General features: G+C 43.0%; 1 protein-coding gene across 4 annotated transcripts in view; it reads right to left on the reverse strand.

Annotated features, from left to right (window-relative positions):
- Nucleotides 1-27983, reverse strand: part of PTPRK (protein tyrosine phosphatase receptor type K) — a 1016831-nt gene that overhangs the window by 278055 nt on the left and 710793 nt on the right. For all 4 annotated transcript variants that reach the window (XM_033939071.1, XM_033939068.1, XM_033939070.1 and 1 more), the window contains exons 10-11: nucleotides 27761-27962; nucleotides 3746-3851 (exon numbers count right to left, since the gene is read on the reverse strand). In XM_033939071.1, the coding sequence (XP_033794962.1) occupies nucleotides 3746-3851; nucleotides 27761-27962 (308 nt within the window). The remainder of the gene's footprint in view (nucleotides 1-3745; nucleotides 3852-27760; nucleotides 27963-27983) is intronic.

The following is a 27983-nucleotide window of genomic DNA, read 5'->3' on the forward strand; positions in this document are numbered from 1 at the left end:
GGTACGGGGAGGGGGGGGAACGCAGAGATCTGTACTGGGATTGGTGCTATTTAACTTATTTATAAATGATCTGGAATTTGGAACTATGAGCGAGGTGATTAAATTTGCAGATAACACTAAACTGTTCAAAGCTGTTAAAATGAATGCGGACTCTGAAAAACTGCAGGAAGTCCTTAGGAAATGGGAAGACTGGGCGTTCAAATGGCAGATGAAACTTAATGTGGACAAATGCAAAGTGATGAACATTGGGAAGAATAATCCAAATCACAGTTACCGGATGTTAGGGTCCACCTTGGAGGTCAGCGCTTAAGAAAAATATCTGGGTGTCATTGTGGACAATACACTGAAACCTTCCACCCAAAGTGCAGTGGAAGAGGCCAAGCAAGCAAAGAAGATGCTAGGAATTATTAGAAAAGGGATGGTAAACAAGATTAAGAATGTTATAATGCCTCTGTATCACTCAATGGTGCAACCTCACTGAGTACGGCATTCATTGCTGGTTTCCTTATCTCAAAAAAGATGTAACAGCACTAGAAAAGGTTCAAAGAAGAGCGACCAAGATGATAAAGGGGATGGAACTCCTCTCGTATAAGGAAAGACTAAAGAGGTTCGGGCTCTTTAACTTGGATAAGAAATGGCCGAGGGGAGATATGATCAAAGCCTACAAAATCCTGAGTGGTACAAATGGATCAATTTTTTACTGTATCAAGATTTGCAAAGACTAGGTAACACGAAGTTACAGAGCAATACTTTTAAAATCAATAGGAGGAAATATTTTTTCACTCGGAGAACAGTTAAGCTCTGGAATGCGTTGCCAAAGGATGTGGTAAGAGTGGTTAATGTAGCGGGTTTTTAAAAAAGGTTTGGACAAGCATGAATGCTGCTACTATTTGGGTTTTTGCCAGGTACTTGTGACGGGATACTGGGCTAGTTGGACCATTGGTCTGATCCAGTAAGGCTATTCTTACGTTCTTAGGGTGATGTTTGAGAGGGCCATATTCTGAAAACAGGAATGGAAAAAAACAAGGGAGATGGAGACAGAGGATGGAAGAAGAGAAACAGTGAACACGAAGTGATAGGATGAGGAAGGAGAGGGAAGAGAGTGAGATGGTTAAATTTGCAGACGATACTAAGTTGTTCAGAGTAGTGAAGATGCAGGAGGATTGCGAAGATCTGCAACGTGACAAACACGCTCGAGAAATGGGCCGCAACATGGCAAATGATGTTCACCGTGGATAAGCGTAAGGTGATGCATGTCGGTAACAAAAATCTTATACATGAATACAGGATGTCAGGGGCAGACCCCCCCAGGAAAGAGACTTGGGATTACTAGTCGACAAGTGCTTGTGGTGGCGAAAAGGACGAACAGAATGCTAGGAATGATTAAGAAGGGGATCATGAACAGATCAGAGAAGATTATCATGCCACTGTGCCGGGCCATGGTACGCCCTCACCTGGAATACATGAAGAAGGACATATACTACTCAAAAGGGTCCAGAGAAGAGCAACTAAAATGGTTAAGGGGCTAGAGGAGTTGCCATACAGCGAGAGATTTGAGAAACTGGGCCTCTTCTCCCTTGAAAAGAGGAGACTGAAAGGGGACATGATCGAAACATTCAAGATACTGAAGGGAATAGACTTAGTAGTTAAAGACAGGTTGTTCACCCTCTCCAAGGTAGGGAGAACGAGAGGGCACTCTCTGAAGTTAAAAGGGGATAGATTCCGTACAAATGTGAGGAGGTTCTTCTTCACCCAGAGAGTGGTGGAAAACACCCTCCAGGGATACAAAGATAAAAAAATCTTTTAACTCCATCTTCTGCATGTTTGATTATTGCTTTTCACAAATGCCTTTTGCTGCTATACTGGAAATTTCCATTGTTCAGTTGCTGCCTCACATGATGCATTTAAAAATTTCTACATACTGATTGATAGGAATTATAACTAACCATGTGGAATGCTTTACCTATTAATATTTGTCAGATTCCAATGCTATTATCCTTTAGCAAGTCATAGAAGGTTTATTTTTTTTCAGGAAGCTTTTGAAAATGGCGATCTGTTCAACTTGAGCTGTTAAATCATTAGTTTTGCTCTCTTAAATATGATTTTAGCGATTTTAAGAAATTGTGTTGTTTTATGTTTGTTTACTGATTTGTGTATGTACTTTGTAACCTGCAGAGATTGTTTGGATGTGTGGGATAAAAGTGTTTTTAAATAAATAAAAAAGATCAAAACAATGCCATTTTTACAATTTGTCTTGTTTCCCTCCACTAACCAATGGGAAACTTTTACAATCTGGATGATTTTCATGACGACATACTCTGCAGTTAATCTTTGATCCTTTCAAAATTTATTCGAGAATTCTTTGAACCTTCCAAGACCGCACTACATCCAAAATGTTTTTGAGACACTTAAAATAAACCTGACATTAAGCACAGACTTAACAATTTAAGCTCTTTGACTTAGATTTTTTGAGCATTTGAAGTTAATATTTTCCTTCTGAAATGTTGTAGCCAAACTTTGGCTTCAGTTGCTGACCTGTCTGCAGGTTGTGCCTGAAGCACTAATTTGCAGTTGTCATATCATTAGAGACAGTAAGCTCAGACAGGCTCCTTCACCTCTTGACCTTGCTATGACACTTCTAATATCTCAGCTGAGACCTAAAATACAAGTCAGTTGCTGTAATACATGCACAGATGGACAGACATAGTCCGCTCGACCAAAATAGGTGGCTCATTTCTCTCCAATTGTCAGTGAAAAAACATAGCAAATTGTCTAGCCCAGGGCTGCCCAAGTCCGGTCCTCGAGATCTACTGGCAGGCCAGGTTTTCAGGATATCCACAATGAATATGCATGAGAGAGATTTGCCTGCACTGCCTTCTTGGTATGCAAATCTCTCTCTTGCATGTTCATTGTGAATATTCTGAAAACCTGGCCTGCCAGTAGATCTCGAGGACCGGACTTGGGCAGCCCTGGGCTAGCCAGATGGCAGCTGTACTATTACCACTAATCTTAAGAATAGCCTACAATTTGAATTCTTTTCAATGCTGCTTTCTTCTTAACCTCTCTTACATGTCTCTCATATATTTAATGCACAGCGCCGCGTACATCTAGCAGCGCTATACAAATGATTATTATTAGTAGTAGTTAACCTAGAAAGGAAACCAAGTGTTCTCTCCTTTTTCTTTCATAAACCACCAATTTTTAAATTAGTTCTCATCTGTACATTTGCTGTTTATTAGTTATTCATCTTTTAAAAAATATCTCACCCAAGACTGGGTATATATTACCAGCTTAAACAGGGATTGGGAACAACGGCTTATACAGCAGGATGATCCATGAAGCGGACATTACTTGCTTTTCGGTGTTCTGAATTTCCCATGCACTGTGCAAAGAGCAACTGCACTAAGGCAGAAGTAACTTCAAATCACCAACCTCTGACCTAAACAGATATCTTCACACTCCTATCCCAGGCTCCCAGAAATACCATGAGAAGAGGAGAAATTAAAATAGCACTAGAGAAAAGCTGAACCAGACAGGAGCTAAATCTAGACATCCAGGAAGAAATTAGTTAACTCCAGGTCCATTTGGAGACTTTGCCAAGCAAAAGAAAAGAAAAATAAACAAAATGTATGACTGACAGCAAATGAATATTACTTAGGAGTAAATTACAATATCAGCTAATAAGTGGTCTACCAGTTCACTGTATAAAAGCCCTTGCCATTTTTTTGTGAGGTTTTATTTTTACCTGATAGGAGCTCCTTTGGCCTGGGCAGGTCTCAACAGCACTGTAATGGTGGTGGCAGTTTCATTGAGAGATGCATCTATTCCTTCATAATCAGGCAAAGTGGGAGCTGGTTAGGAGGCGGAGGAAGAGAAAGAACAGGAAAAATATATAAAATTAATGGACACATTTCTGTATTTCAATAACAATTCCTGTGAATAACAGAAAACCACTTCTGGATTTAATTATAAAAAAATGCACAATGCATAAAGGGTCAACCAAACTGGTTCAAAATAATCTCCAGTACCAACTGGTTAAGTTCTAACTTAAAAATTAAAATACTGTATATACTCGAATATAAGTCGATCCAAATATAAATAGAGAACCCCATTTCCCCCCCTCAAAGGATGAAAAATGGTTGACTCGAATATAAGACGGGGGCTTAATATTCAAGTGCCATGCCCTGCCAGGATCTGCACCTAGTGTCTCCTCCCTCACGCTCTCCCTTGCCAGATTCTGCACTCAGCCCCCTTCTTACCAAGTTCTGCACCCAGCCCCCTTCCCTCCCTGCCCTGCAAGGCTCTGCACTCAGTCCCATTCTCTACCAGGCTCTGAACCAAGCCCCCTTCCCTGTCAGGATCTGAACACTGTTCCCCCTCCCTGCCAGGCTCTATTCCCTGTCCCACCTTCCTTCCCTGTACCCTCTTTCCACTAAAAGAGCCAACCTCATCAGTGAGGTCACAATGGCTTGATTGTCCCATACTCCCCTCTGCCCTCCAACCCAACCAGCAGATTAACCCTTCCCCTAGTGGTAGGCCGGGACTGGAGGGATCCCTTCCGTCTCCTGCCCCGGCCAACACTAATAATTACCACCCTCCCTCCTTCACGTACCTTTTCCCTGGTGGTTCAGCGGTGTGTCCTTCCTGCCGAAGCTAGTAGCCAGCGATGCACCCGGGCCGGCATGCAGGAGTGAGTTTTTAGTGTTCCAAGCCGGCCCTGCATTGCTCCTAGATAGGCTGCCGCCAGTTCTCATGGGATTCGCAGTATTTGCGGCAGCCTATCAAGGAGCGGGAGCATGAAAAGCTTGCTCCTGCGGGCCAGCCCGGGTGCACCGCTGGCTACTCACAATCAGCAGGAGGGATACAAGTCTGCCCACTCTGCTTACCCACCCCCTGCCTATGCCCTAATGACCCAATTTTCTTATCTTGACCCTCATAGGGATCCCACATGGGTATCCCATTTATTCTTAAAGTCTGGCACGCTGTCTGCCTCGATCACCTGCACTGGAAGCTTGTTCCAATGATCAACCACTCTCTCTGTGAAGAAATACTTTCTGGTTTCGCCATGAAATTTTCCACTCCTGAGTTTGAGCGGTTGCCCTCTTATGGCCGAGGGTCCCTTGAGAAAGAAAATATCATCTTCCACTTCGACACGTCCCGTGAGGTACTTAAATGTTTCGATCATGTCTCCCCTCTCCCTATGTTCCTCGAGAGTGTAGAGCTGCAATTTGTTCAGTCTCTCTTCATACGAGAGACCCTTGAGCCCAGAGATCATCCTGGTGGCTGTCCGCTGGACCGATTCAATTCTGCGCACATCTTTACTGTAATGTGGCCTCCAGAATTGCACACAGTACTCCAGAGTGATTCAGTGATTTCTTGAAGAGTATCGTTTTTATTTCTTTTCTGAAGATCTTGTATTCGGGGGTGGTTATCAGTAGGTTGGAGATTTGGTTATCCAGTTTTGCTGCTTGTGTTGCCAGTAGTCCGTCATACATAATGAGTAAACTACAAGTTTTGAAGAAATCGCCCACCACATTTTAGTTTGTCAGCCTGCTATGCCTTTAGCCATTCTAAACAGTTATTTTATAAAATAATCAGCTACGTTTATATATGCTCCATTTTCCTTGCTCAATACCTGGTATTTTCTTTGCTTCTCATTTTCTTTCTGTGGTTTCGGGAGGTGAAGTACCCTTAGATTCCTAGCTAACTTTATCTATGCCTCTATTTGGGGGGGGGGAGGTCCCCCCTTCCAGCACTTTTTTTCTGATGTTTTCATGATGTCCTTAGGTGACAAATCTGGGGGTAGGTTTCAGGGGTATATTTGAGCAAATATTTTAAAATTTATGCATCAGTTTATTATCAGGATGGATTTCTTACATGTACCATATTGTTTCCTGGTACTACAGATTTTTTGTGGTCCTCAGGTATGGGTGCAGAGCCTGGCAGGGCAGGGCAGTTGACTATTAAGCCGCCCAACTTACAGTATATTTGAGTCAACCATTTTTCCTCCTTTTTGGGGGAAGAATGGGGGTCTTGACATATTCAGATCAATTTATATACAGTAAGTAGAATTAGTACAACTAGATATGCCAGGATTCATATTTTACTTCTTTAACTGGTACTCTTTATGACACAGGACAAGCCATTTAAACTTCAAGAGTCTGGAAAAAAGCAATTACATTCTCAATGCCAATTCTCTTCAATCTCTACTGATGAGTTCACCTAAATTATTTTTTTGCTTAAAATAGGCAAATAAGGCATTCAGGTTTTGCTGAAATTTCAGAAAAGCAGGCATTTGACTTGAAAATAAAAATTGGTGCCTTTTCCAAAAGACTTCACATATGTGAGAGTCATCATTAACAAAAATATGCCAAGATTGCCTATAAACTTTCCTCTTCAGGGTGACTGATGCTAATTTAACAGCAGTTTCTGCACAGGCAGCAATTCAGTTTAGACATCTGCTGCCATTGAGCATCTCCCCTCATCTCTACGGGAGCTTTTGTGACCATGACAATTTAGTATAAGAACTTTCATGTTAACATTCCTTTGCTCCAATACTCCCTTCCTCTTAACTTATCTGAAATGTGGATTTAGGATTTTCACATTGTTCCTAAATGTTAAGGTTTTCATCTTCTACCTCTTCAGAAGCTTCTAAGAATGCAATAGCTGCTTTTATTCATTTCTTTCCCACCCCCATCTCCTTTCCTAGCCCTTAAGAGCAGACCTGCAGAAAATCATTCTGTCTCCCTCCTAAACCCTACTGCCCTCTCTCTCCATATCTTCTAGCCTTTTATTTATTCTTTTAAAGGTATATTTTCTATGATGATATTTAAATTTGTCTATCATACATCTTCAGCTCTGAAAGCTTCACTTACACTATCAAAGTCCCCAATACCCCCCTCCCCAATCTTTTGCATAATGTGGTTTGCTGAAGCTAGCAAACATCTTTCAGGTGTAATTTTTTCGGAGTCATGTGAAGTTTGTAATTACAGTGGTACCTCGGAATCCGAACGTCCCAGAACTCGAACGATTTGGAATCCGAGCTGCAAGCAGTGCTCAGCCCAAAGCTTCCCCTCTGACGCAGCTTCCTGTTTCCGCCTGGGAGGGAAGCTTTGGGCTGAACACCACTTGCAGCTGCTGTTGCCGATCTTGCTGTCTTGCCGCTGGGGATCCCGATCTTGCTGCCTCTGCTGCTGGGGGGTCCCGATCTTGCTGTTTCTGCCAGGTAGGCCCGACTTGTAGAGTTTGTGGGACCAAGGAACGGATTAATCCGGTTTCTATTCTTTTTAATGGGAAAAATTGTCTTGGAACTCGAACGGGGTTCTGGAACGGATTAAGTTCGGATTCCAAGGTACCACTGTATTCTGTTAGCTTCACTTATTTCATATTATTCTGAAATCACCGTTTTTGAAGACAGATTACATATTAAATATGAGGAAAAAATAAAAAAAGGGCTAATCATACAACTGGTATAAACCAGTGACATTCTTCTTTTAGCTATGAGTTATAAACCAGTGACATTCTTCTTTTAACTATGAGTAAGCAAGTACAAGGGGGTGCTGAAAGGTTTTCAGCCCAACCAAGAAGAGAATGATGTGGATATGGTTCAATCAATGATCTGAAACAATGTTGAAACAGAATTTTGTTTCTGCAGATTGGCACTTAATGAAATAAGATAACACTCTTTTCAGTGGCAAAATAACGCTCAGGATTTAGGAAGTTGATTGGTTGGGCTGAGAATTTTTCAGCACCTCCTTGTACTTTATCTAATTCGTTTTCTATACCGTTCCCCCCAATGAGCTCAGAATGGGTTACAGGTTAACAAAACCTACAATTAACTGGTTACAATTTGCCATGGCTACAGTACAAGTTTTTCCAATACAAGTTTTTATCATAACTCGACACGTATACAGGGGTGTCCAACCTTTTGGCTTCCCTGGGCCGCATTGGCCGAAAATTTTTTTCTGGGGCCGCACAAACACTAACACTAGCTGATGAGCAAAAAAAACGGTTGAGCAGGTCCCAAATTTGCAATCACTAATATAGAAGATGTATGTATCTAATAATAAATCTTCATTAAAGGGACACTGTGGAGAGGAACCCAAAAAAGCAGTAATACTAACCCTGACAGAGTGATCCTCCACGTGCACCGCTGACAGTGGGAGCAGCCACAGGCTTCCGCATCCCCACTTTGATGAGCAAGGATATGCGCTCCTGGTTCTCCCATTCACTTCTATTACGGCTATGGTGAGCCTCATCAGAGCGGGGATGCTGAATCAGCTGTCAACAGCGCATGTGGAGGATCATTTAATCAGGGTAAATATTACTGCTTTTTTGGGCCTCCCACTTTGAGCTTAAGGTCCCTCAAAATGAATATCTCCCCTGCTGTAGCTAGTAGGGATCCCCAAGCCTCACCAACTGACGGCCACCTCCTCCCCTCCAACTTCCCAAGTTCTGTAGTTGGCAGCAATATTGCAGAGCTGCTCCCTTCCCACCTCTCTGCCCCTCCCCCCTTTGGCTTTTATGCATGCATGAAAGCAGGGGCAGCTTGAGGCTATTGCCATTGGCTGCAAAGCTTGGAGATTTTGAGTTGCCAGACTGGAGGAAGATGTCTTCAGTTGGCAGGGCTTGGGAATCCCCACTAGCTCAAGTATTTATAAATTGCACTCAGGCAGGGAGAACCTCTGGTGCCCATCTGCTAATTTTGGGCTCCAGTCCCTCCCCCAAATCAGCTGTATATGACTACGCCACTGAATATAAAAATAATTGTGATGCACATATCCCAAAGCTTACATATTCCAGTTAATAAATTCAAAATAAAGCAATTTTTTCTACCTTGTTGTCTGGATGTTTTGTTTTTTCATCATCTTGGTCCCAGTTTCTCTTTCTGCTTTTTCTCTATCTTCAACTAATTCTCTTTCTAGTGTCTGATGTCCATTTTTTCTCCTCTTCTCTCGTTCCATTTCCTTCTTATGCCTGTCTCCAATGTATTGATTTTTTCATTTCAGCTTTCTTAACTTTTTCTTTTCTGCCTCTGTCTACTCAAATCTTACCTTCTTTCTCACCCTTCTTATTTTCAAATGTTCAGCTACCTCTCAATTCTCTATCTTCTCAGTCCCTAGCTCTCCCATTTCCCATCTCACTCCTTTCCCACTCAAATTTTTCCTTCCTTTCTCACCCTTCTTCTTTTTAAATGTTCAGCTACCTCTCAATTCTCCACCTTCTCTGTCCCTAGCTCTCCCATTTCCAATCTCATTCCTTTCCCAGTCTCTTATTCCCTTCTATTTACTCCCCATTACCACATTTCTACCACTGTACTCACTGCTCTCTCACTCATCTTGTCATCTCCCTTTTGACCTCATCCACATGGCTCACCACTTTCAGAATCCCCCTCCCTCTCTCTACTGGTCAGGCTATAACTCCCTGTCCCTTTCTTCCCATCCCCTAGCATCATCTTATCCCAGCTCTCTTCCCTCCTGCCTTTCCATGGTTCCATCTCTCCTCTTCTATCTCCATGGCCCAACATTTTGCTCCCTCTCTTTTCTTTTTTCCTTTTTCCTTCCCCCTTGATGCTGAACAATGAAAGAGAGAAAAAAAGAGAGATGCTGCATCTCTCTGCCTTCCATCCACAGGCCTAACATTTCTCCCTCCCTCCCATTGCCAGATCCAACTTCTCTCCCTTTCTCTTCCCAACTGCCCCCAATCCCATCTCTCCCCCTGCCTGCCTGCCTGCCTTCCTTCCCCAAGTCCACCATTTCTTTCTTTCTCTTTCCAACAGTTCTCCATTCAAGTATCTCTTTCCATCTTCCTCCACACCACCCCAGGTCCAACTTCTCTTCCTTCAGACCATTGCCCACCATCTCTCTCTCTGTCCTCTGTTTCTGATCCCATAAGCTCTTCCCCCATGCCCAATCTGGCACTTCTTTTAATACCCTCCCCCCCAAAAAAAAAAAGTCCAGAAGGCTTCCTCGGCCCAGTATATTCTCCCCCTTCTCTCTGCGCCCATGCATCTATACCTCACTGCTCTCCCACCACCATGTCCAATAATTCTCTCACTGTCTCTGTCCCTCCTCTCTCTGCCCAACAGTTCTCCTCTTTCTTTATCTCCCCAATTGCACCATCTCTTTCCCTCTCTCAGACAACCAATTCTCCCTATTATGTTCCTCACCTCTGCATCTCTTTCTGTCACTCCCTCCATTCTTCCATCTTATGGCTCATATTCCCCTCTATCTTTCCCTTCATTCTGTGTCCTAAGTTCATACCCCCTCCCACCTTCCTTCCATCATTTTTCCTAAGTTTGTGTTCCCTCCCTCTCAAGTCTCACGCCTTTCTCCCTTTCTCCCTCCCTCTCTTTTGTGCCCTGGGTGTTTACCTTCATGCCGGCTCCCTCCTCACTGCTAGTCATTTTTTGCTGAAAGCTGCGAGCAGCGCCTCCCTCTCAAGTCCCAACACACCCTTCTCCCTTCTGTGCCACGGGTGTTCACGTCAGAGGGAACACTTCCGGGTCAGCTGCAAGAGGCACATAGGATCCGCTGCCCACGGCTTTGAGCAACGCTGCAGCAAGATGGTAAACACCCGGGGGCGGCAGACTTCATTGCCCTCGAGCGGGGCCACACAAAATAATTCAAGAGGCTGCGGATTGGACACCTTTGTACTATGGGATCCAATACCAATGCATGTACAACAAGGGACTTTTGACCACATCTGCTGGGAATGTCCACATATTTGGACTTTCTGGACAGCATTACATGCCAAACTTCAAAATATACTAGCAACACTTTTGTCTTTTATGGAAGACCCTATGTTATTAAGCTACCTTGGTGATAGCGCAAATAGATGCTTGGGTGGAAGGGACCATATATATCGCATGACTCCTTATGCCAGGGGTGTCCAACCTTTTGGCTTTCCTGGGCCGCATTGGCCAAAAAAAATGTTTCTGGGGCCGTACAAACGCTGCAGCAAGACAGAGGAGGGAGCCGGCATGACGGTAAACACACGGAGGCAGCAGAGGAAAACACCTCATTGCCCTCGACCGGGGCCACACAAAATATTTCAGGAGCACCCCTGCCTTATATCAAGTGATGGAACACAGAAACCCAGAATAACAAGTTTTGTGCTATTTAGGTAATTCATTCACGTATTAGAAAGCCTACATGCTAGTGTACTTCCTTGAATCTAATGGGTTACAGGATCCGAGGCAACATGGCTTTACAAAAGGTAAATCGTGCCAAACGAACCTGATTGAATTTTTTGATTGGGTGGCCAGAGAGTTGGATCGAGGACATATGCTAGATGTAATTTACTTGGATTTCAGCAAAGCCTTTGATACAGTTCCTCATAGGAGGCTGTTGAACAAACTTGAAGGGCTGAAGTTAGGATCCAAAGTGGTGAACTGGGTCAAAAACTGGCTGTCGGACAGATGCCAGAGGGTGGTGGTTAATGGAAGTCGCTCGAAGGAAGGAAAGGTAACTAGTGGAGTCCCTCAGGGTTCGGTGCTGGGGCTAATCCTGTTCAATATGTTTGTGAGTGACATTGCTGAAGAGTTAGAAGGAAAAGTGTGCCTTTTTGCAGATGATACCAAGCTTTGTAACAGAGTAGACACCGAAGAGGGAATGGAAAATATGAAAAAGGATCTGCAAAAGTTAGAGGAATGGTCTAATGCCTGGCAACTAAAATTCAATGTAAAGAAATGCAGAGTAATGCATTTGGGGATTAATAATAGGAAGGAACCGTATATGCTGGGAGGAGAGAAGCTGATATGCACGGACGGGGAGAGGGACCTTGGGGTGATAGTGTCCGAAGATCTAAAGGCAAAAAAACAGTGTGACAAGGCAGTGGCTGCTGCCAGAAGGATGCTGGGCTGTATAAAGAGAGGTGTGGTCAGTAGAAGGAAGAAGGTGTTGATGCCCCTGTACAGGTCATTGGTGAGGCCCCACTTGGAGTATTGTGTTCAGTTTTGGAGACCGTATCTGGCGAAAGACGTAAGAAGACTTGAGGCGGTCCAGAGGAGGGTGACGAAAATGATAGGAGGCTTGCGCCAGAAGATGTATGAGGAGAACATAAGAACATAAGCAATGCCTCTGCTGGGTCAGACCTGAGGTCCATCTTGCCCAGCATTCCGCTCACGCGGCGTCCCAACAGGTCCAGGTCCTGAGCAGTAATCCTCTATTTATACCCTTCTATTCCCTTTTCCAGCAGGAAAATGTCCAATCCTCTCTTAAATCCCAGTACTGTATTCTGCCCTATAACGTCCTCTGGAAGCACATTCCAAGTGTCCACCACATGTTGGGTAAAGAAGAACTTCCTGGAATTTGTATTGAATCTGTCCCCTTTCAACTTTTCCGAATGGCCTCTTGTTCTTTTATTTTTTGAAAGTTTGAAGAATCTGTCCCTCTCTACTCTCTCTATGCCCCTTATGATCTTATAAGTCTCTATCATATCCCCTCTAAGTCTCCTCTTCTCCAGGGAAAAGAGACCCAGTTTCTCCAATCTCTCAGCGTATGAAAGGTTTTCCATCCCTTTTATCAGACGTGTCGCTCTTCTCTGAACTCTCTCGAGTAACGCCATATCCTTCTTAAGGTATGGCGACCAAAACTGGACACAGTATTCCAGGTGTGGGCGCACCATCGCCCGATACAGCGGCAGGATAACTTCTTTCGTCCTGGCTGTAATACCCTTCTTGATTATACCTAGCATTCTATTCGCTCTCTTAGCGGCCGCTGCGCACTGTGCAGTCGGCTTCATTGACCTGTCCACCATTACCCCCAAGTCCCTCTCTTGGGTACTCTCATTCAATAACATCCCTCCCATCGTATAGTTGTACCTCGGGTTTCTGCTTCCCACATGCAATACTTTACAGGAGAGACTGGAAGCCCTGAATATGTATACCCTAGAGGAAAGGAGAGACAGGGGAGATATGATTCAGACGTTCAAATACTTGAAGGGTATTAACGTAGAACAAAATCTTTTCCAAAGAAAGGAAAATGGTAAAACCAGAGGACATAATTTGAGGTTGAGGGGTGGTAGATTCAGGGGCAATGTTAGGAAATTCTACTTTACGGAGAGGGTAGTGGATGCCTGGAATGCGCTCCCGAGAGAGGTGGTGGAAAGTAAAACTGTGACTGAGTTCAAAGAAGCGTGGGATGAACACAGAAGATTTAGAATCAGAAAATAATATTAAATATTGAACTAGGCCAGTTACTGGGCAGACTTGCACGGTCTGTGTCTGTGTATGGCCGTTTGGTGGAGGATGGGCAGGGGAGGGCTTCAATGGCTGGGAGGGTGTAGATGGGCTGGAGTAAGTCTTAACAGAGATTTTGGCAGTTGGAACCCAAGCACAGTAACGGGTAAAGCTTTGGATTCTTGCCCAGAAATAGCTAAGAAGAAAAATTAAAAATAAAATAAAATAAAAAATTTAAATTGAATCAGGTTGGACAGACTGGATGGACTATTCGGGTCTTTATCTGCCGTCATCTACTATGTTACTATATTGTTAGTTATCCACTATGTTATAATAGTTTGTTAAGTTTGGATATTTTCATAATAAATATATGCCACTAAATTATAGTTTTATAGTTTATTTAAAATTAGATTACATGCTTATCAAAATTCTAGGTGAAAGTACAATACTGATAAAAATAGGGGTACAATAGTTTAAAACACAAATATCTTCAAACTAAACACACACTATATAGATTATACATGGAAAGGAGGAAAGAACTACATTAAAGTTAAGAAAGGAAACATATAAGGAACAAACATTTTGTGCTGCTAAGATTCTGTTACAAGAAAGAAAAGAAACAGGATAAGGCGAGTAGGAGATATGTAAAGGGTACTTGGCATCACTAGATATCTTTAAGCGGAAAGAGTATCTAGAGTTGAAAGGCAGCCTTTTAAGGTGCCTTTGAATTTCTCTAAGTTAGTTTCAGATTTAATGTGTAAAGGTAGAGAATTCCAGATTATGGGGGCTGTTACAGAAATATTATTGTACGGCGAGTGCTGATTATTTTCAGCGAAGGTACGAAAAGAAGATGTTGATCTGAGGATCTAAGTGTTCTAGATGGTTCAGGAGGAATAATCAATTTATCTAGAAATGCTGGTTCATTCATTTTTGGTATTTTAAATATTATCAGGGCAAATTTATATGTTATTCTGTGGGAAATAGGAAACCAGTGTGCCTTTATCAACAACGGAGTAACGTTAACATATGTTATAATGGATCCCTTTACTCAGGATGTGGGAAGGCAAAGATAAATTGTCTGTTGCTATACTAAGCAGAATATATGCATCAAAAAGCTTCAGTGTTTTTATGAAGAAATAAGACTACCATTTCCTGGCGCCCTAAAATTATAACATAGGAACATTCCAATTGTGTAATAAACCAAGTAGAGCATAACATCTTTCAAATCAACAACAACATACTGTATTGGTTTACTGAACTATCCAATCACCACCACCAATCAAGTGCAATAAAAGCATTCATATTTACAAAGCATACATTCACATCATGACGCAATTTAAAAGGTTAAAAAGATTAAGCATTGATTTATAGTAGCTGATTTAATTTACTGTGGTACACCCAGTCTTTAATCAATTTATTTATTTAATTCATTTTCTATCTCGTTCTCCCCAAATCAGCTCTGCTACTTTTCCTGTTTGCAACAGAAACTCCCCCCCAACATTCTATTTTCTTCAGAACAGAAATTATGTCCTGACAAAAACAGCATCAGAATTTCTGCATAACAAAACAAGCTGGGCTGATGCTTAAACAAGAACCCTTTATTATTGTCTTTTGTTGCTAATTGACATTTCCTTGTAGGCTGCCAGGTTCTTAAGTTACTTCATCATCTAATCAACTATGTCTTCCACAAGTCTCCGAGGATGTCATTTGTTTGACAGTTATTTGCCTAACTATAGCTGCCTGTGGCATAAGCTTCTTTTTTTTTATTTTACAGAGCATAAACAAAATCATAGCACACCACAAGTCTTTCATTAACCTTACAACGTATGCTATTTAACATCTATCTAAGCGCTCTGGGAAATAATCTTCCTCCTCAATTTCTTTCCTCCAACAAACCCTACCACCAATAAAGAAAAAGAAAGCAATTGTCTTGCATCCAGAGGAATAGCAGTAGAGATTGACACAGGGACAAACTTTTCGCTGTCCTGTCCCTGCAAGTTCTTTTCCTGTCCCTGCCCCATCCCTGCAAGCTCTGTCCTCATCTGCAAAAGCCTCAAACATTTTAAAATCCTAAGTGTTTGAGACTTGTGTGGTTAAGACAGAGCTTACAGAACGGGGCAGGGGGCAAAACTCGCAGGGAACTGGATGAGGAAATTGAGTTCCTACCGGGACACATTTATCCCCGTGCCATTCTCTTAAGCAGAAGTTAGCAGTCAGGAAAGGAATGGGAAGAGTAGAAGCAGCTAGTGAATGGGAAAAAAGATAAGAGGATTGAAATAGCTCATCAGAGAGAGATTATCAACAGCATAACAAAATAAGAGGGAGAATTAATGGAGGAATAATAAAGGAAGCAACAAACTGGAAAAAAAATAGCGCTTTAGTGGATAGAGGAGTGTCTCTCAAGGTCAGTCTGATTTCCAGGAAATCCATAATGAACAAACAAGAGATATTCATTATGGTGATACTAAAAACCAGACTGGATAGGTACACCTCGGGCAAATCTTATTTTTCCATTATGTTAAATACAACTTCAGTAGTAAGTCTTAAGGGGAAGAAAAAAAACAACACAACTTATTGTAACTGATTGCAACTTATCTTGGGCTCAGATTTGGAAAGGTCAAATCTGAAGTCCAAACCCAACAAAAATGAAAAGCTGGAGAATAAGGCCTAGATTCACTAACCTTCCTTTCCGTGTCCGATCCGTGGGTGACTGCAGGCAGGCCGACGAATTCACTAAAGGCCAGCATGCAAATGGAAGCGATCGTTGGCACGCCCCCCACCGACTGCACGGATCACTGGAGAGCGATCCTTGAGCTTGCGCCGACCATCTTCCTTGACTGTAGATGGTCTACGCATGCGCTGGCCCTTTGTGCCCAACAGAGCTTTTTTATTTATTTATTTTTTTTTTTACAATATTTTACTGTTTTTTTGGTTCATAGACAACACCACGAAAGACAAAGGCGCGCTCCGACAACTGAGCGCAAGACGGAGGCGCGCGCCAAAGAAAATTACTGTTTTTAGGGGCTCCGACGGGGGGTTTTGTTGGGGAGCCCCCTCAATTTACTTAATAGAGATTGCGCCGGCGTTGTGGGGGGTTTGGGGGTTGTAACCCCCCACATTTTATTGTAAACTTAACTTTTTCCCTAAAAACAGGGAAAAAGTGAAGTTTTCAGTAAAATGTGGGGGGTTACAACCCCCCACACCCCCCACAACGCCTCCACAACGCGGCGCAATCTCTATTAAGTAAAGTGGGGGGGCTCCCCAACAAAACCCCCCATCAGAACCCCTAAAAACAGTAATTTTCTGCGGCGTTCGCCTCCGCGCTGCGCTCAATTGTCTGCGCGCGCCTTTGTCCCGGCGTGCTTTTGACCTGACACCGTTTTTTTTTACTTCTTGAGTCCATGGTTTTAACCCGCTTTATACCTGTGGGTTAAAACCACGGGCTCGCATTGCGGGGAAGGGCAGGCGAGTCGGGGCTGAGCAGGGCAGGCGCGCCGGGGCAGAAAGGCAGGAGAAGTCAGCAAAGAGCAGGAAAGGTTGTGAGCGACTGGTCCCCACCAGTCGCTTCTTTTTGGATCGGCCAGCCCAGTCGATGCTCCTGGAATAGTTTAGTGAATCATGTCCTTCCTACTTTGCATGCCGTTTACCCTCATTTGCATGCGTGGATCGGAATCAGATCGACCATGAGATTAGTGAATCGGGTCGGTGTCGCAAAGGGGTCACAAACTGATCGGTATGCGATCGGTTTGCTTAGCGAATCTAGCCCTAAGTTAGAATACAAATGTGGAAGCAGGTAGGATAAAATAAGGAATTTAAAGAAATGAGAAAAATAGGTATAATGAGGGAAGCAGGACAAGGAGAAAACACTGTTTTTCACCCTTAACAGACATTTTCCACAGCAGGATAAATCAGGCACATAAGTTGAAGGAATGTCATCTGACACTATCGGGATGGAACAGCACTCCTAGAGCTCAGAACTAGTTTTAAAGTTTAAAGCCCCACATGCAATGTTCTCCTCAAATTCTCAATTATTTCCATAGCTCAAGAAAGAACACAACTCCAGGGTAGAGCCCATATGGGGCAATAAAATGCCTTTTGTTGGAGAGGGAGGCAGCTCTACCCCCAACGCCAGCATCTCTTCTTCCCTTACCATCGATTGCCAGCTCCCCCAATGGCATCCCCTATGGTGTCCAACATTTTGTTCCTTCTCTATCCCTCAATTCCCCTCCCTTCCAATTGTGTCCAGCTTCTCTCTTAATTCTTACCCCACAAACTACACCTCCATGGTGTCCAGCATTTCTGCTTTTAAACTTCTGGTATAATCTTTATTATTGAGTCTTTTGGATTATTGTAATAGTGTGTATTTAGCAAATCCCAAGAAAGATATGGTTCGACTCACATTGATTCAGAATATAGCGATTAGAATGATCTATGGTCTTAAAAAATATGATCATGTGACTCCATTTTATTGTGAATTGCATTGGCTGCCAATGGAGGCTCGTGTTTTGTTTAAGTTGGGTTGCTTTTGTTATAAGGTTATTTATGGTATCGCTCCGTTTTATATGGTTAATAGATTCTCTCTAGCATCATATAAAAATAGTAGAAAGTCTCATGTCCTAATCACCTTTCCATCAGTACAGGGCTGTAAAAGTAAGAAATTTCTGGAACCATACTTTAGCATTCCAGGCAGCTTCACACGACAGAGAACTTCGATTGTTATTGCTTGGAGCTTGTTCTTATAAATATTTCAGAACTCAACTGAAAACTTATCTCTTTTCAAAATACCTGGTCAAGTAATTTTTTTCTGTCATTCTTAAATTGTTTTTAGTTTATAATCTTTTGTAAATCGCGTAGAACTCATGGTTACACGGTTAAGAAGTACGATGTTATGTTCTCCCCTTTCCTACCTTTCAAGGTGCTCCCATGGTGTCCAGCATTTCTGTTCTCCCTCACCTCCCAACATCACTCGCCTGTAGTGTCCAGCATGTCTCCCCCTTCACCCATCATTTTCCTTCCTTATCTCCCAACCTCCCCGTATGGTGTCCAGCATTTCTCTTCATCCTTAACTCTCAATCCCCCATTCCCAATAGTGTCCAGCATTTCTTCCCTTCCTCACATCTTAACACTACTCTTCTGCTGTGGTGTCCTGCATTCTCCCCTGCATGGTATCCAGCATTTTTCTCCTTCCCTGCCTCTCAATGTACCTCCTCACCTATGGTGTCTAGCATCTAGCATTTCTCTCCTTCACAATATTGCAACACCCTCCTCCCATGGTGCCCATCATTTCTTCCCCCCTTTTGCAATATTTAGCATTTCTTTTCTTTCCCTGTCCTCCTTTCAATTTGGTTTTTAGTGTCTTGATGAATATGCATGAAATATTTGTATATACAGTGGTACCTTGGATTATGAGCATAATCCGTTCCAGGAGCATGCTCGTAATCCAAAATGCTCGTTTATCAAAGCGAGTTTCCCCATAGGAAATAATGGAAACTCGCTTTGATGCGTTCCCCCCCCCCCCCCGAGAACCGGCATTGCTCCCCTCGAAGGCCCCCCCCTCCGCGATCAGGCACCCCCCCCTGCGATCCGGCACCCCCCCTGCCTCAAACCGGCACCCCCGCCACGATCCGACCCCCCCTGCCACGATTGGGCACCCCCCCGACATGATCCGACATCCCCCGAAACAATGGGGTACCCCCCCGCCGCTTCTTACCCTCATCTGGGCACTCTTGAAAATCGGCTTCATCTTCTGCTGGGCCTTGAGCATCTGAGCATGCTCAAGGTCTGCGAGTTCACGTTCTGAACGTGAACACGGGCTCAAGGCCCAGCAGAGGAGAAGGCCGATTTTCAAGAGTGTCCAGATGAGGGTAAGAAGCGGCGGGGGTGGGGGTGCCCAATTGTGGCGGGGGAGTGCCCAGTCGTGTTGGAGGGGTCGGATCGTGGCGGGGGGGAGGGTGCCCAATCGTGTCGGGGGGGGGGGGGGTCGGATCGTGGCGGGGGTGCTGGTTCGAGGCGGGGGGGGGGGGGGCCGGATCGCAGGGGGGGTGCCGGATTGCAGGGGGGTGCTCGTAAATCGAGCCATGCTCGGTTTCCGAGGCACTGATTTTGCAAATGTTTTGCTCGTCTTGCAAAACACTCGCAAACCGGTGCACTCGTAAACCGAGGTACCACTGTACTGTATATATTTATTTAGATTTATATCCCATCCTCCCCACAGAGCTCAGAATGGGTTTCATGTTAACATTCACAGTGTTACAGTATTACATTACTTAGGGTTACCATTCAGCAGTGCAGTGTCATGTATTTTAATATCAGGGTGAGCAGTGTGTGGAATCTATCTGATAGTACAATCTAACATAAATGTTCCATAGGAGTTGAACTGGGTTTGGAAAACATGACAGACATGATGGATACGTTTAGCTACTGAGACGTACAATCTAACAGATATGTTAGGCAAAGAGGTAGGCTTTTAAAGCTTTCCTGAAGTTTAGAAGGCCCTGTAGGGATCTGATGTGAGGAGGTAGATTATTCCAAAGGTTTTGTAGGAAATGGGAGTAAGATCTTTTTTGGACAGTTTGGAGCTGGAGGGAATTTCTAAGTCAGAGATAATTGGTAGTGAGGTGAATGCTCTCAAAATATACAAAATAGAGAGGTCAAAATCGATAACAAAAGTGTAACAGGAACCAAGACTTCTCAATATATGAAATTCTCAAATATGGATCTTAAATATAGGTATTAAGAAGTGAGGTAATACAATTTTCACATACACTCAGAATTGTGTAATCCGACCAAGAGCCTTGGCTCCTATAGCCGAACCCACCGTCCCATCACTGTATATGACTTTAATGCAAAATAATAGTAAATAAGGCAACGTGCTCTTTGAATGCTAGATTTGTTCTCAATTGCAATAAGAGGAAAAATCACTCCACTTAGCTTTAAGGTGTGTTAGCAGGTCCCGACATGGGCCATGTTTCGAGGGTCTGTTTCAAGGAACCCAAAGGAGATGTGCAAAACTTCAAATGCCAGAGAAATAGTTGCTGAGTGATTCGGACAAAACACTTGTGTTCCTAGGTTGAAAGGTCTCTATTTCTAGACATATTTCATCTTGGGAGCATATAGGTCTCGGGGGGAGGGGGTAATAGACAGATTATTCCTGAGCCTAAGAAACTACTGGTTCTGGCGAGTCCTATTAAAGACTTGTTCAACAAATCTCTGGAGACAGGAGTGGTTCCTGGGGATTGGAGGAGAGCGTATGTGGTCCCTATTCACAAAAGTGGTCACAGGGATGAAGCAGGAAACTACAGGCCGGTGAGCCTCACTTCAGTTGTTGGAAAAATAATGGAAGTGTTGCTGAAAGAAAGGATAGTGTACTTCCTTGAATCTAATGGGTTACAGGATCCGAGGCAACATGGCTTTACAAAAGGTAAATCATGCCAAACGAACCTGATTGAATTTTTTGATTGGGTGACCAGAGAGCTGGAGCAAGGACATATGCTAGATGTAATTTACTTAGATTTCAGCAAAGCCTTTGATATAGTTCCTCATAGGAGACTGTTGAACAAACTTGAAGGGCTGAAGTTAGGACCCAAAGTGGTGAATTGGGTTAGAAACTGGCTGTCGGACAGACGCCAGAGGGTGGTGGTTAATGGAAGTCGCTCGGAGGAAGGAAAGATGAGTAGTGGAGTCCCTCAGGGTTCGGTGCTGGGGGCCGATCCTGTTCAATATGTTTGTGAGTGACATTGCTTAAGGGTTAGAAGGAAAAGTATGCCTTTTTGCAGATGATACCAAGATTTGTAACAGAGTAGACACCAAAGAGGGAGTGGAAAATATGAGAAAGGATCTGCAAAAGTTAGAGGAATGGTCTAATGCCTGGCAACTAAAATTCAATGCAAAGAAATGCAGAGTAATGCATTTGGGGATTAATAATCGGAAGGAACCGTATATGCTGGGAGGTGAGAAGCTGATATGCACGGACGGGGAGAGGGACCTTGGGGTGATAGTGTCCGAAGATCTAAAGGCGAAAAAACAGTGCGACAAGGCAGTGGCTGCTGCCAGAAGGATGCTGGGCTGTATAAAGAGAGGCGTAGTCAGTAGAAGGAAGAAGGTGTTGATGCCCCTGTACAGGTCATTGGTGAGGCCCCACTTGGAGTATTGTGTTTAGTTTTGGAGACTGTATCTGGCGAAGGACATAAGAAGACTTGAGGCGTCTAGAGGAGGGCGACGAAAATGATAGGAGGCTTGCACCAGAAGACATATGAGGAGAGACTGGAAGCCCTGAATATGTATACCCTAGCCTAGAGGAAAGGAGGGACAGAGGAGATATGATTCAGATGTTCAGATACTTGAAGGGTATTAATGTAGAACAAAATCTTTTCCAGAGAAAAGAAAATGGTAAAACCAGAGGACATAAATTTGAGATTGAGGGGTGGTAGATTCAAAGGCAATGTTAGGAAATTCTACTTTACGGAGAAGGTGGTGGATGCCTGGAATGCACTCCCGAGAGAGGTGGTGGAGAGTAAAACTGTGACTGAGTTCAAAGAAGCGTGGGATGAACACAGAGGATCTAGAATCAGAAAATAATATTAAATATTGAACTAAGGCCAGTACTGGGCAGACTTGCACGGTCTGTGTCTGTGTATGGCCGTTTGCTGGGGGCTGGGCTGGGGAGGGCTTCAGTGGCTGGGAGGGTGTAGATGGGCTGGAGTAGGTTTTAACGGAGATTTCGGCAGTTGGAACCCAAGCACAGTACCGGGTAGAGCTTTGGATTCTTGCCCAGAAATAGCTAAGAAAAAAAATTTAAAAATTTAAATTGAATCAGGTTGGGCAGACTGGATGGACCATTTGGGTCTTTACCTGCTGTCATCTACTATGTTACTATGTTACATCTTTACAGAAAGGGCAATGGATGTGTAGAATGGCCTTCCCAGTGGAGACTAGACATATTAATTCAAGAGAAGAATGAGACAACAACATAGGATCTCTTATGAGAGAAAGGGATAGTAGATAGTACAATGGGCAGATTGGATAGACCAGTGTTTGTCAACCAGCGTGCTATGACTGCTCCTTGGGTGTGCCGCAGGAAGTCTGGGAATCCTTTCTTCCTAGGTATGTTAAGGGAGTCTGGGAATCCTCTCTCAACCGATCTTCCGCCTCTTACCCCTTAGTTCTCTCTCCTCTCTGGCCACAATACTTCAAACTTTGCAGTTACCAACAAGCAATAGAACAAGCCTTCCTCTGGCCATTCCCGGGTTTCTTCCTTCTGAAGCGACTTCCTTAAAAAGACTCTGGACTGCTAGAGGAGGGCCTATTCCAATAGCTGCCAGCATCACAAAGTTTGAAGAATCAGAGAAGAGACTTGAATTGTGGTAGCAGGAATGTAGGAAAACAGATTAGACCCACAGAGGAGGGGAGGACAGGCTGTCCATAGAGGGAAGGAAAATGGTGACACAGGCTGCACAAATAGGGAAGGGAGATAGGCTGCATACAAAGTGAAAACAGAGAACAAACAAGATAGATCTGATGAGGCAGCAGAGAAATAGAAGAAAGCTGAAAGTGAACGATCAGTACCAAACAGACATAGGGCAGGAGGTGAGGAAATTGCAAATTGAAAGTCAGCCATGGGAAAAGAGAAAAGAGCAAAGATAGAAGAAAGCAGAACCAAAGATTGGAGAACAAGATGATTGGAATATTAAAATCATCAGTTTACAAAGGTAGGAAAAATTATTTTATTTTTAGTTTAGTGATTTAATTATGTTGTTGTTGATAATTTACATCTGCTTTTGTCACGGTACAGGTAAGAGGCGGCTGGGAGATTCTGGAGCTCTAGTCAAGTAACTGGGCAAGTGCTGATGAATGGCGTTTTCCTGGGACTCACCCTGCTGTCTCTCTTCATCTCTTTCACTTCTGACCTTCAGTATCTTCTACACTGCATCTCTTCTGTTCCTCTTCACTACATGACATTGCTTGCAGAATAGATTCACTAGTAACCATACCAAGCTGACCTTCTCACTGTAGGCATGACTATTTTCCCTAGCCTCTTCACACTGGCAACTAGAAGAGGACATGCCTGGGACCTTGTATCCAATTGCTATTTATTTTTATATGGAACAAGTTTACCATGCAAACTCCAAAACAGATTTTCAGATTACGCTTGGAAATCCATTAACATGCAATACAAACACATAAAAACTATTATCAGAGCATTTAAACATATTTCAGTAATTTGAGTATTTTTGCATTATTTCCAAGTAGGTAAATGACATATTACACAAAATTTAAAGCTAGTTGTTGATTTTCCATGTGAAATTGTACCATATTTTCATTTGTGCTTTTTAAAGTTATGACATCTTAAAATCGATACACTCTAGTGAGGATGGAAGGATCTTAGCAGGAATGGGTAGGAATGTGTTAGATTTCAGTGTTGTGCCTTGGTAATTTTTGTCCCTTGTAAGTGTGTCACAAGATGGAAAAGGTTGAAAATCACTGGGATTGACCATATGGTCTATATCTACCATCATTTTCTATGTTTATTAATGCTAGTCGCACATTGGACAGCACAGCTAGGTCCAGCAGAAGTGTGAAGGTATGAAGTGAGAACCAAGTAACTACTCTGGCATATATGCCCAGTGAAGTAGATTTGAAGAAAACCACGGTAGCTGCAATTACTTTGGTTCAGTGAGGTCTGAGTTTATTAGCTAGCAGAGTGCAGTTTTGTTTTTAACAGAATTGGATACAGGATAATAGCTAATTCAAAGTTTGTTTGGCTACTGGAATACAATGTCAGTTGGGGCCATAGCAGACAACAGTGCAGCCCGATTCACTTCGGTGAATCGATTCCAATCGATTCGTTTGCTGGAAAAATTGGACTCTGATTCAGCGAGTCCTGATATTACCTCTGGGCCTCCTAAAGCAGCAGCAATGGCAGTGTCCAGTGGGCAGAGGTAGCACTCTGAACAGGCTGCTCCTTGTCTGCCCTGCCAGGACCTTCCGTCTGTCGTGCCACTGATGACACGACAGAGGGAAGCTCTGGCGGGCAGGCTGTGAGTAACCTGTTCACCGCTGCTGTTTTGGGAGGCCCGAATGTTTAGGTCTTACGATGGGGGATGGAAAGCTGCTGCACATGGGGGGAGAGAGGAGAAAGGAAGAATTGTTGGATATGGGTGGAGAAGATGAAGGGAGAGATAAAACAAAGGTAGAAAGGGGTGAGGAAGATATTTTGCATATGGTAGAGGGGAGGAAGGCATGCATGGAGAAGAGAGAGAAATGTTGGACATAGGGTGGAGAGCAGGAAGAGATGGTGCACGAGAAGAGAGAAAGAAATGTTGCACATCATAATGGAGGGGAGGAAGAGAGAGATGCTGCATGGAGGAGAGGAGAGATGTTTGACCCAGGGCACAAGGCAGGGTGAGAGAGAGATGGTAGACAGTGGGAAAGAAACAGAAATGTTGGATATGACAGTGGAAGGGAAGGTAGAGAAATGAAAGATGAATGGTAAGCATGGAGAAAGAAGAAAATATCAAATGGGCAGGAGACACTAGTGAGCGGGTTAACAGAAGACAAACAGAAACCAGAACCTGGGACCAACATGATTTGAATAATAAAATGACGAGACAAAGGGTAGAAAAAAATAATTTTATTTTCTATTTTGTGATTACAATATGTGTATCCTGCCAGAGCTGGTGTTAGACAGCAAGTATAAGCAAGGACCTAACAGAGAGAAGAAGTGGGTTGGAGAGGGAAAAGCGGTGGTGGTTGGGGGGTGGAATAGGTGACGAGGCTACAAAAATAAACCTGCCAGACCATTTGAAAAAATGCCCGATTGGGAAGGAAAAGTGAATCGAACTGAATCAAAAAAAATCAATTCAAAAGGCTAAATCGATTAAAAAAAATTTCCCTGAACTGGGCAGCACTAGTAGAGAAACTGTCAATTTTTTGATTGGTTCAGTTTTGTACAGACAGTGAGAACACAAATTCAACAGACTGCTAAAACCTGCTATTTCTTTACCTATTATATCACACTAAAATTCATCCCTTTCTAATTACACTATCAAAATGCTTATCCAGACTCTAATCACCTTTTGTTTAGGTTACTGATTGTGTTCCTCAAGTCTCCCATTGAATTATCTTCTTTCCCCTTTAATCTATTCAAAATTCTCCTGCATTACTTAACTTCCACCAATGTCACTAGACTTGTATGAGGAATGTTCAATAATTTATCTACCTGAGAAAGAAAGTAGCAAGTATGTTGAAACAAGTCTGTGCATGTGACATGTCTCAGGGTTATTCATGCACAGGTACAGCTCAGTGCGAGTCTAACATTCCAAGAGACAGGATGTCAGGAGAGTCCTCATGCGAAACAAGTAAGAAACTGCTAGATTTGGAGCACCGTTCAGTAATAAAATTTTGCAGAAAAGAAGAGAAAAAGCCAAAGAGATCTATTAATGAATGACTGTAGTTTATGGTGAGTGCCCCATCATCCTAAAAAGTAAAATTTTAAAGCAAGCAGTTTAAGTGGGGGTAGAGAGTCTACTGAAGATGACCCACAAACTTCCACAGAAATGTGCAAGAAAGTCAAGGATTTAATTTTGTCAGATAGACGAATTAAGATTTCCTGAATAGCTGAAGAAATGGGCATCTTGGTTGATACAGTGTAGAAAATAATTCATGAAAAGTTGGGTATGTCCAACGTTAGTGCAAGATGGGTTCCAAGAATGCCAACACTATGGCAGAAGAACACGAGGCTCCAGTGCTGTCAGGAGAACTTGGAAATTTTCCGTGAAGACCAAGTGAATTTTTTTCATCATTTGGTGACTGAAGATGAGACTTGGGTCAATCACAGAGATCCTGACTCCAAAATGGAGTCAATGCAATGGAAGCATAAGTCATCCACCACCCCAAAAATGTTTAAGACAGAAAATTCTGGAGGCAATGTCATGGCAACTGTCTTCTGGGATGATGTAAGACTTTTGCTTCTGAGTTCATGCCACACAAGACAACCATAACCCGGGAGAGTTACGCCAACACAATGATTGTTTTGGGGGAGTCAATCAAGGAGAAAAGATGAGGAAAATTCACAGATGTACTCTGGCACATTGTTGTGAAGAAGCAGCACATGTCATGACAATCATAGGCTGCCATCTAAGATTGTGGGTTTCAGCAGCTGAACCATCCACCCTACAGTCCTGATCTAGCTTTCTCAGGTTATTTCCTATTCCGAGTATTGAAGAAAAATCTCTGTGAACAGCGATTTTCAAGTGATGAAGATGTCAAGGAAGCTGCGATGTCCTGGTTTGAAGGTCAAAAAGAAGAATTCTTTTCAAAGGGGTTAAAGTCATTGCAGGAAAAGTGGATGAAGTGTATGGAGCTATCCCGCAGAATCCAGTTATTTGCTTTCCCCTCCCTAAAACTCTGTCACTCCAATAAATTCTTCGACAAAACCCTCGCCTTCCAGGCCGCCAAGCTAAACCCACGGATAACCCAATTAATCCTTGAGGCTCCAACCTACCTCAGCTTTAGAAAACTACTCAAAACACACCTCTTCCAACGCCACGACACTTAAAGGCCCCCTCCCCAAAGAATCCCCCCTCCCCCCCTTTTTCTTTCATCTCGCCCCACCCCCACCCCCCGACCCACCTCACCCTACTCCCCAATTTCTTCCTCTCCGCTGCTCATTTCAACACCTAACGCTATGCATTTCTGTTCAATTATTACTTAACTGCATATAACTATGTTTAATTAATGTGAACCGCCTAGAACTCACTGGGTATGGCGGTATACAAGAATAAAGTTATTTATTATTATTATTAGTATTATATTGAAAAATAAAAGAAAAAGGTTTTGAAAAACTCTTTTTTTTTCCCTACTGAGGTGCTGAAAAGTTCTCAGCCCAACTAACCAACTTCCTAAATTCTGAGCATTATTTTGCCACTGTAGCTGAAAAGTGTGTTATCTTGTTTCATTAAGTGCCAATTTGCAGAAATGAAATTCTATGTTTTTGACATTGTTTCAGATTAGAGAATTACCCGGGGACAAATTTGTCCCCGTGAATTTTGTCGCTGTCCCTGCCCCATTCCTGTAAGCTCTGCTTTAACCGCACAAGCCTCAAACACTTATGAGGCTTGTGAAGATGAGGATGGAGCTTGCAGGAATGAGGAAGGAGTAGGAAAAGAACTTGTGAGGACGGGACAATGAGTTCCCGCGAGGATGGGGAAAAATTTGATCCCATGTCATTCTCAATTTCTGATCATTGACTGAACTATATCAACATCATTCTTTTCTTGGTTGGGCTAAGAACTTTTCAGCACCCCCTCATATCCGTTATTTAAACCCAAGATCTCTGCCCAGTATCTCAGTTATTACTTTTAAATTGCTCAAACCACTTGTTTTATAATTAATATGCTTTTAGCCAACCATTAACAGTTAACCAAAAGCTTGCTCTCAATTAGTTCACAAGTAAAACAATATTTTTTTTTTAGTTCATTAAAAATTACAGTTCGAAATCTGCCCTTGCCTCTTCTTGCCATTTTGCAATTGTGTTAAAAGAAATCCTTTAGACTGTAAATATGTTTGATAGATCCACATTACCTGATATATTGGTGGTAACATTGATAGCTGTCGCTGGCCCAAACCCTTTGACTGTGCTGGCTCTAAGGAGAAAGTGGTAAGTGGTCCCAGGGTGCAGCTGTGAGAAAACATGATGTGTACTGTTCCAAGGTTTTGACACGGTCTGAGAAGGTCCAGCCACAGGCACCGCAGGATCAAATGACCTTATGCTATTGTATCTCACCTGTTTAAATTGTTTAAAGAG

The sequence above is a fragment of the Geotrypetes seraphini genome, chromosome 3, assembly GCF_902459505.1.
Source record: "Geotrypetes seraphini chromosome 3, aGeoSer1.1, whole genome shotgun sequence".
NCBI classification, from domain to species: Eukaryota; Metazoa; Chordata; class Amphibia; order Gymnophiona; family Dermophiidae; genus Geotrypetes; species Geotrypetes seraphini.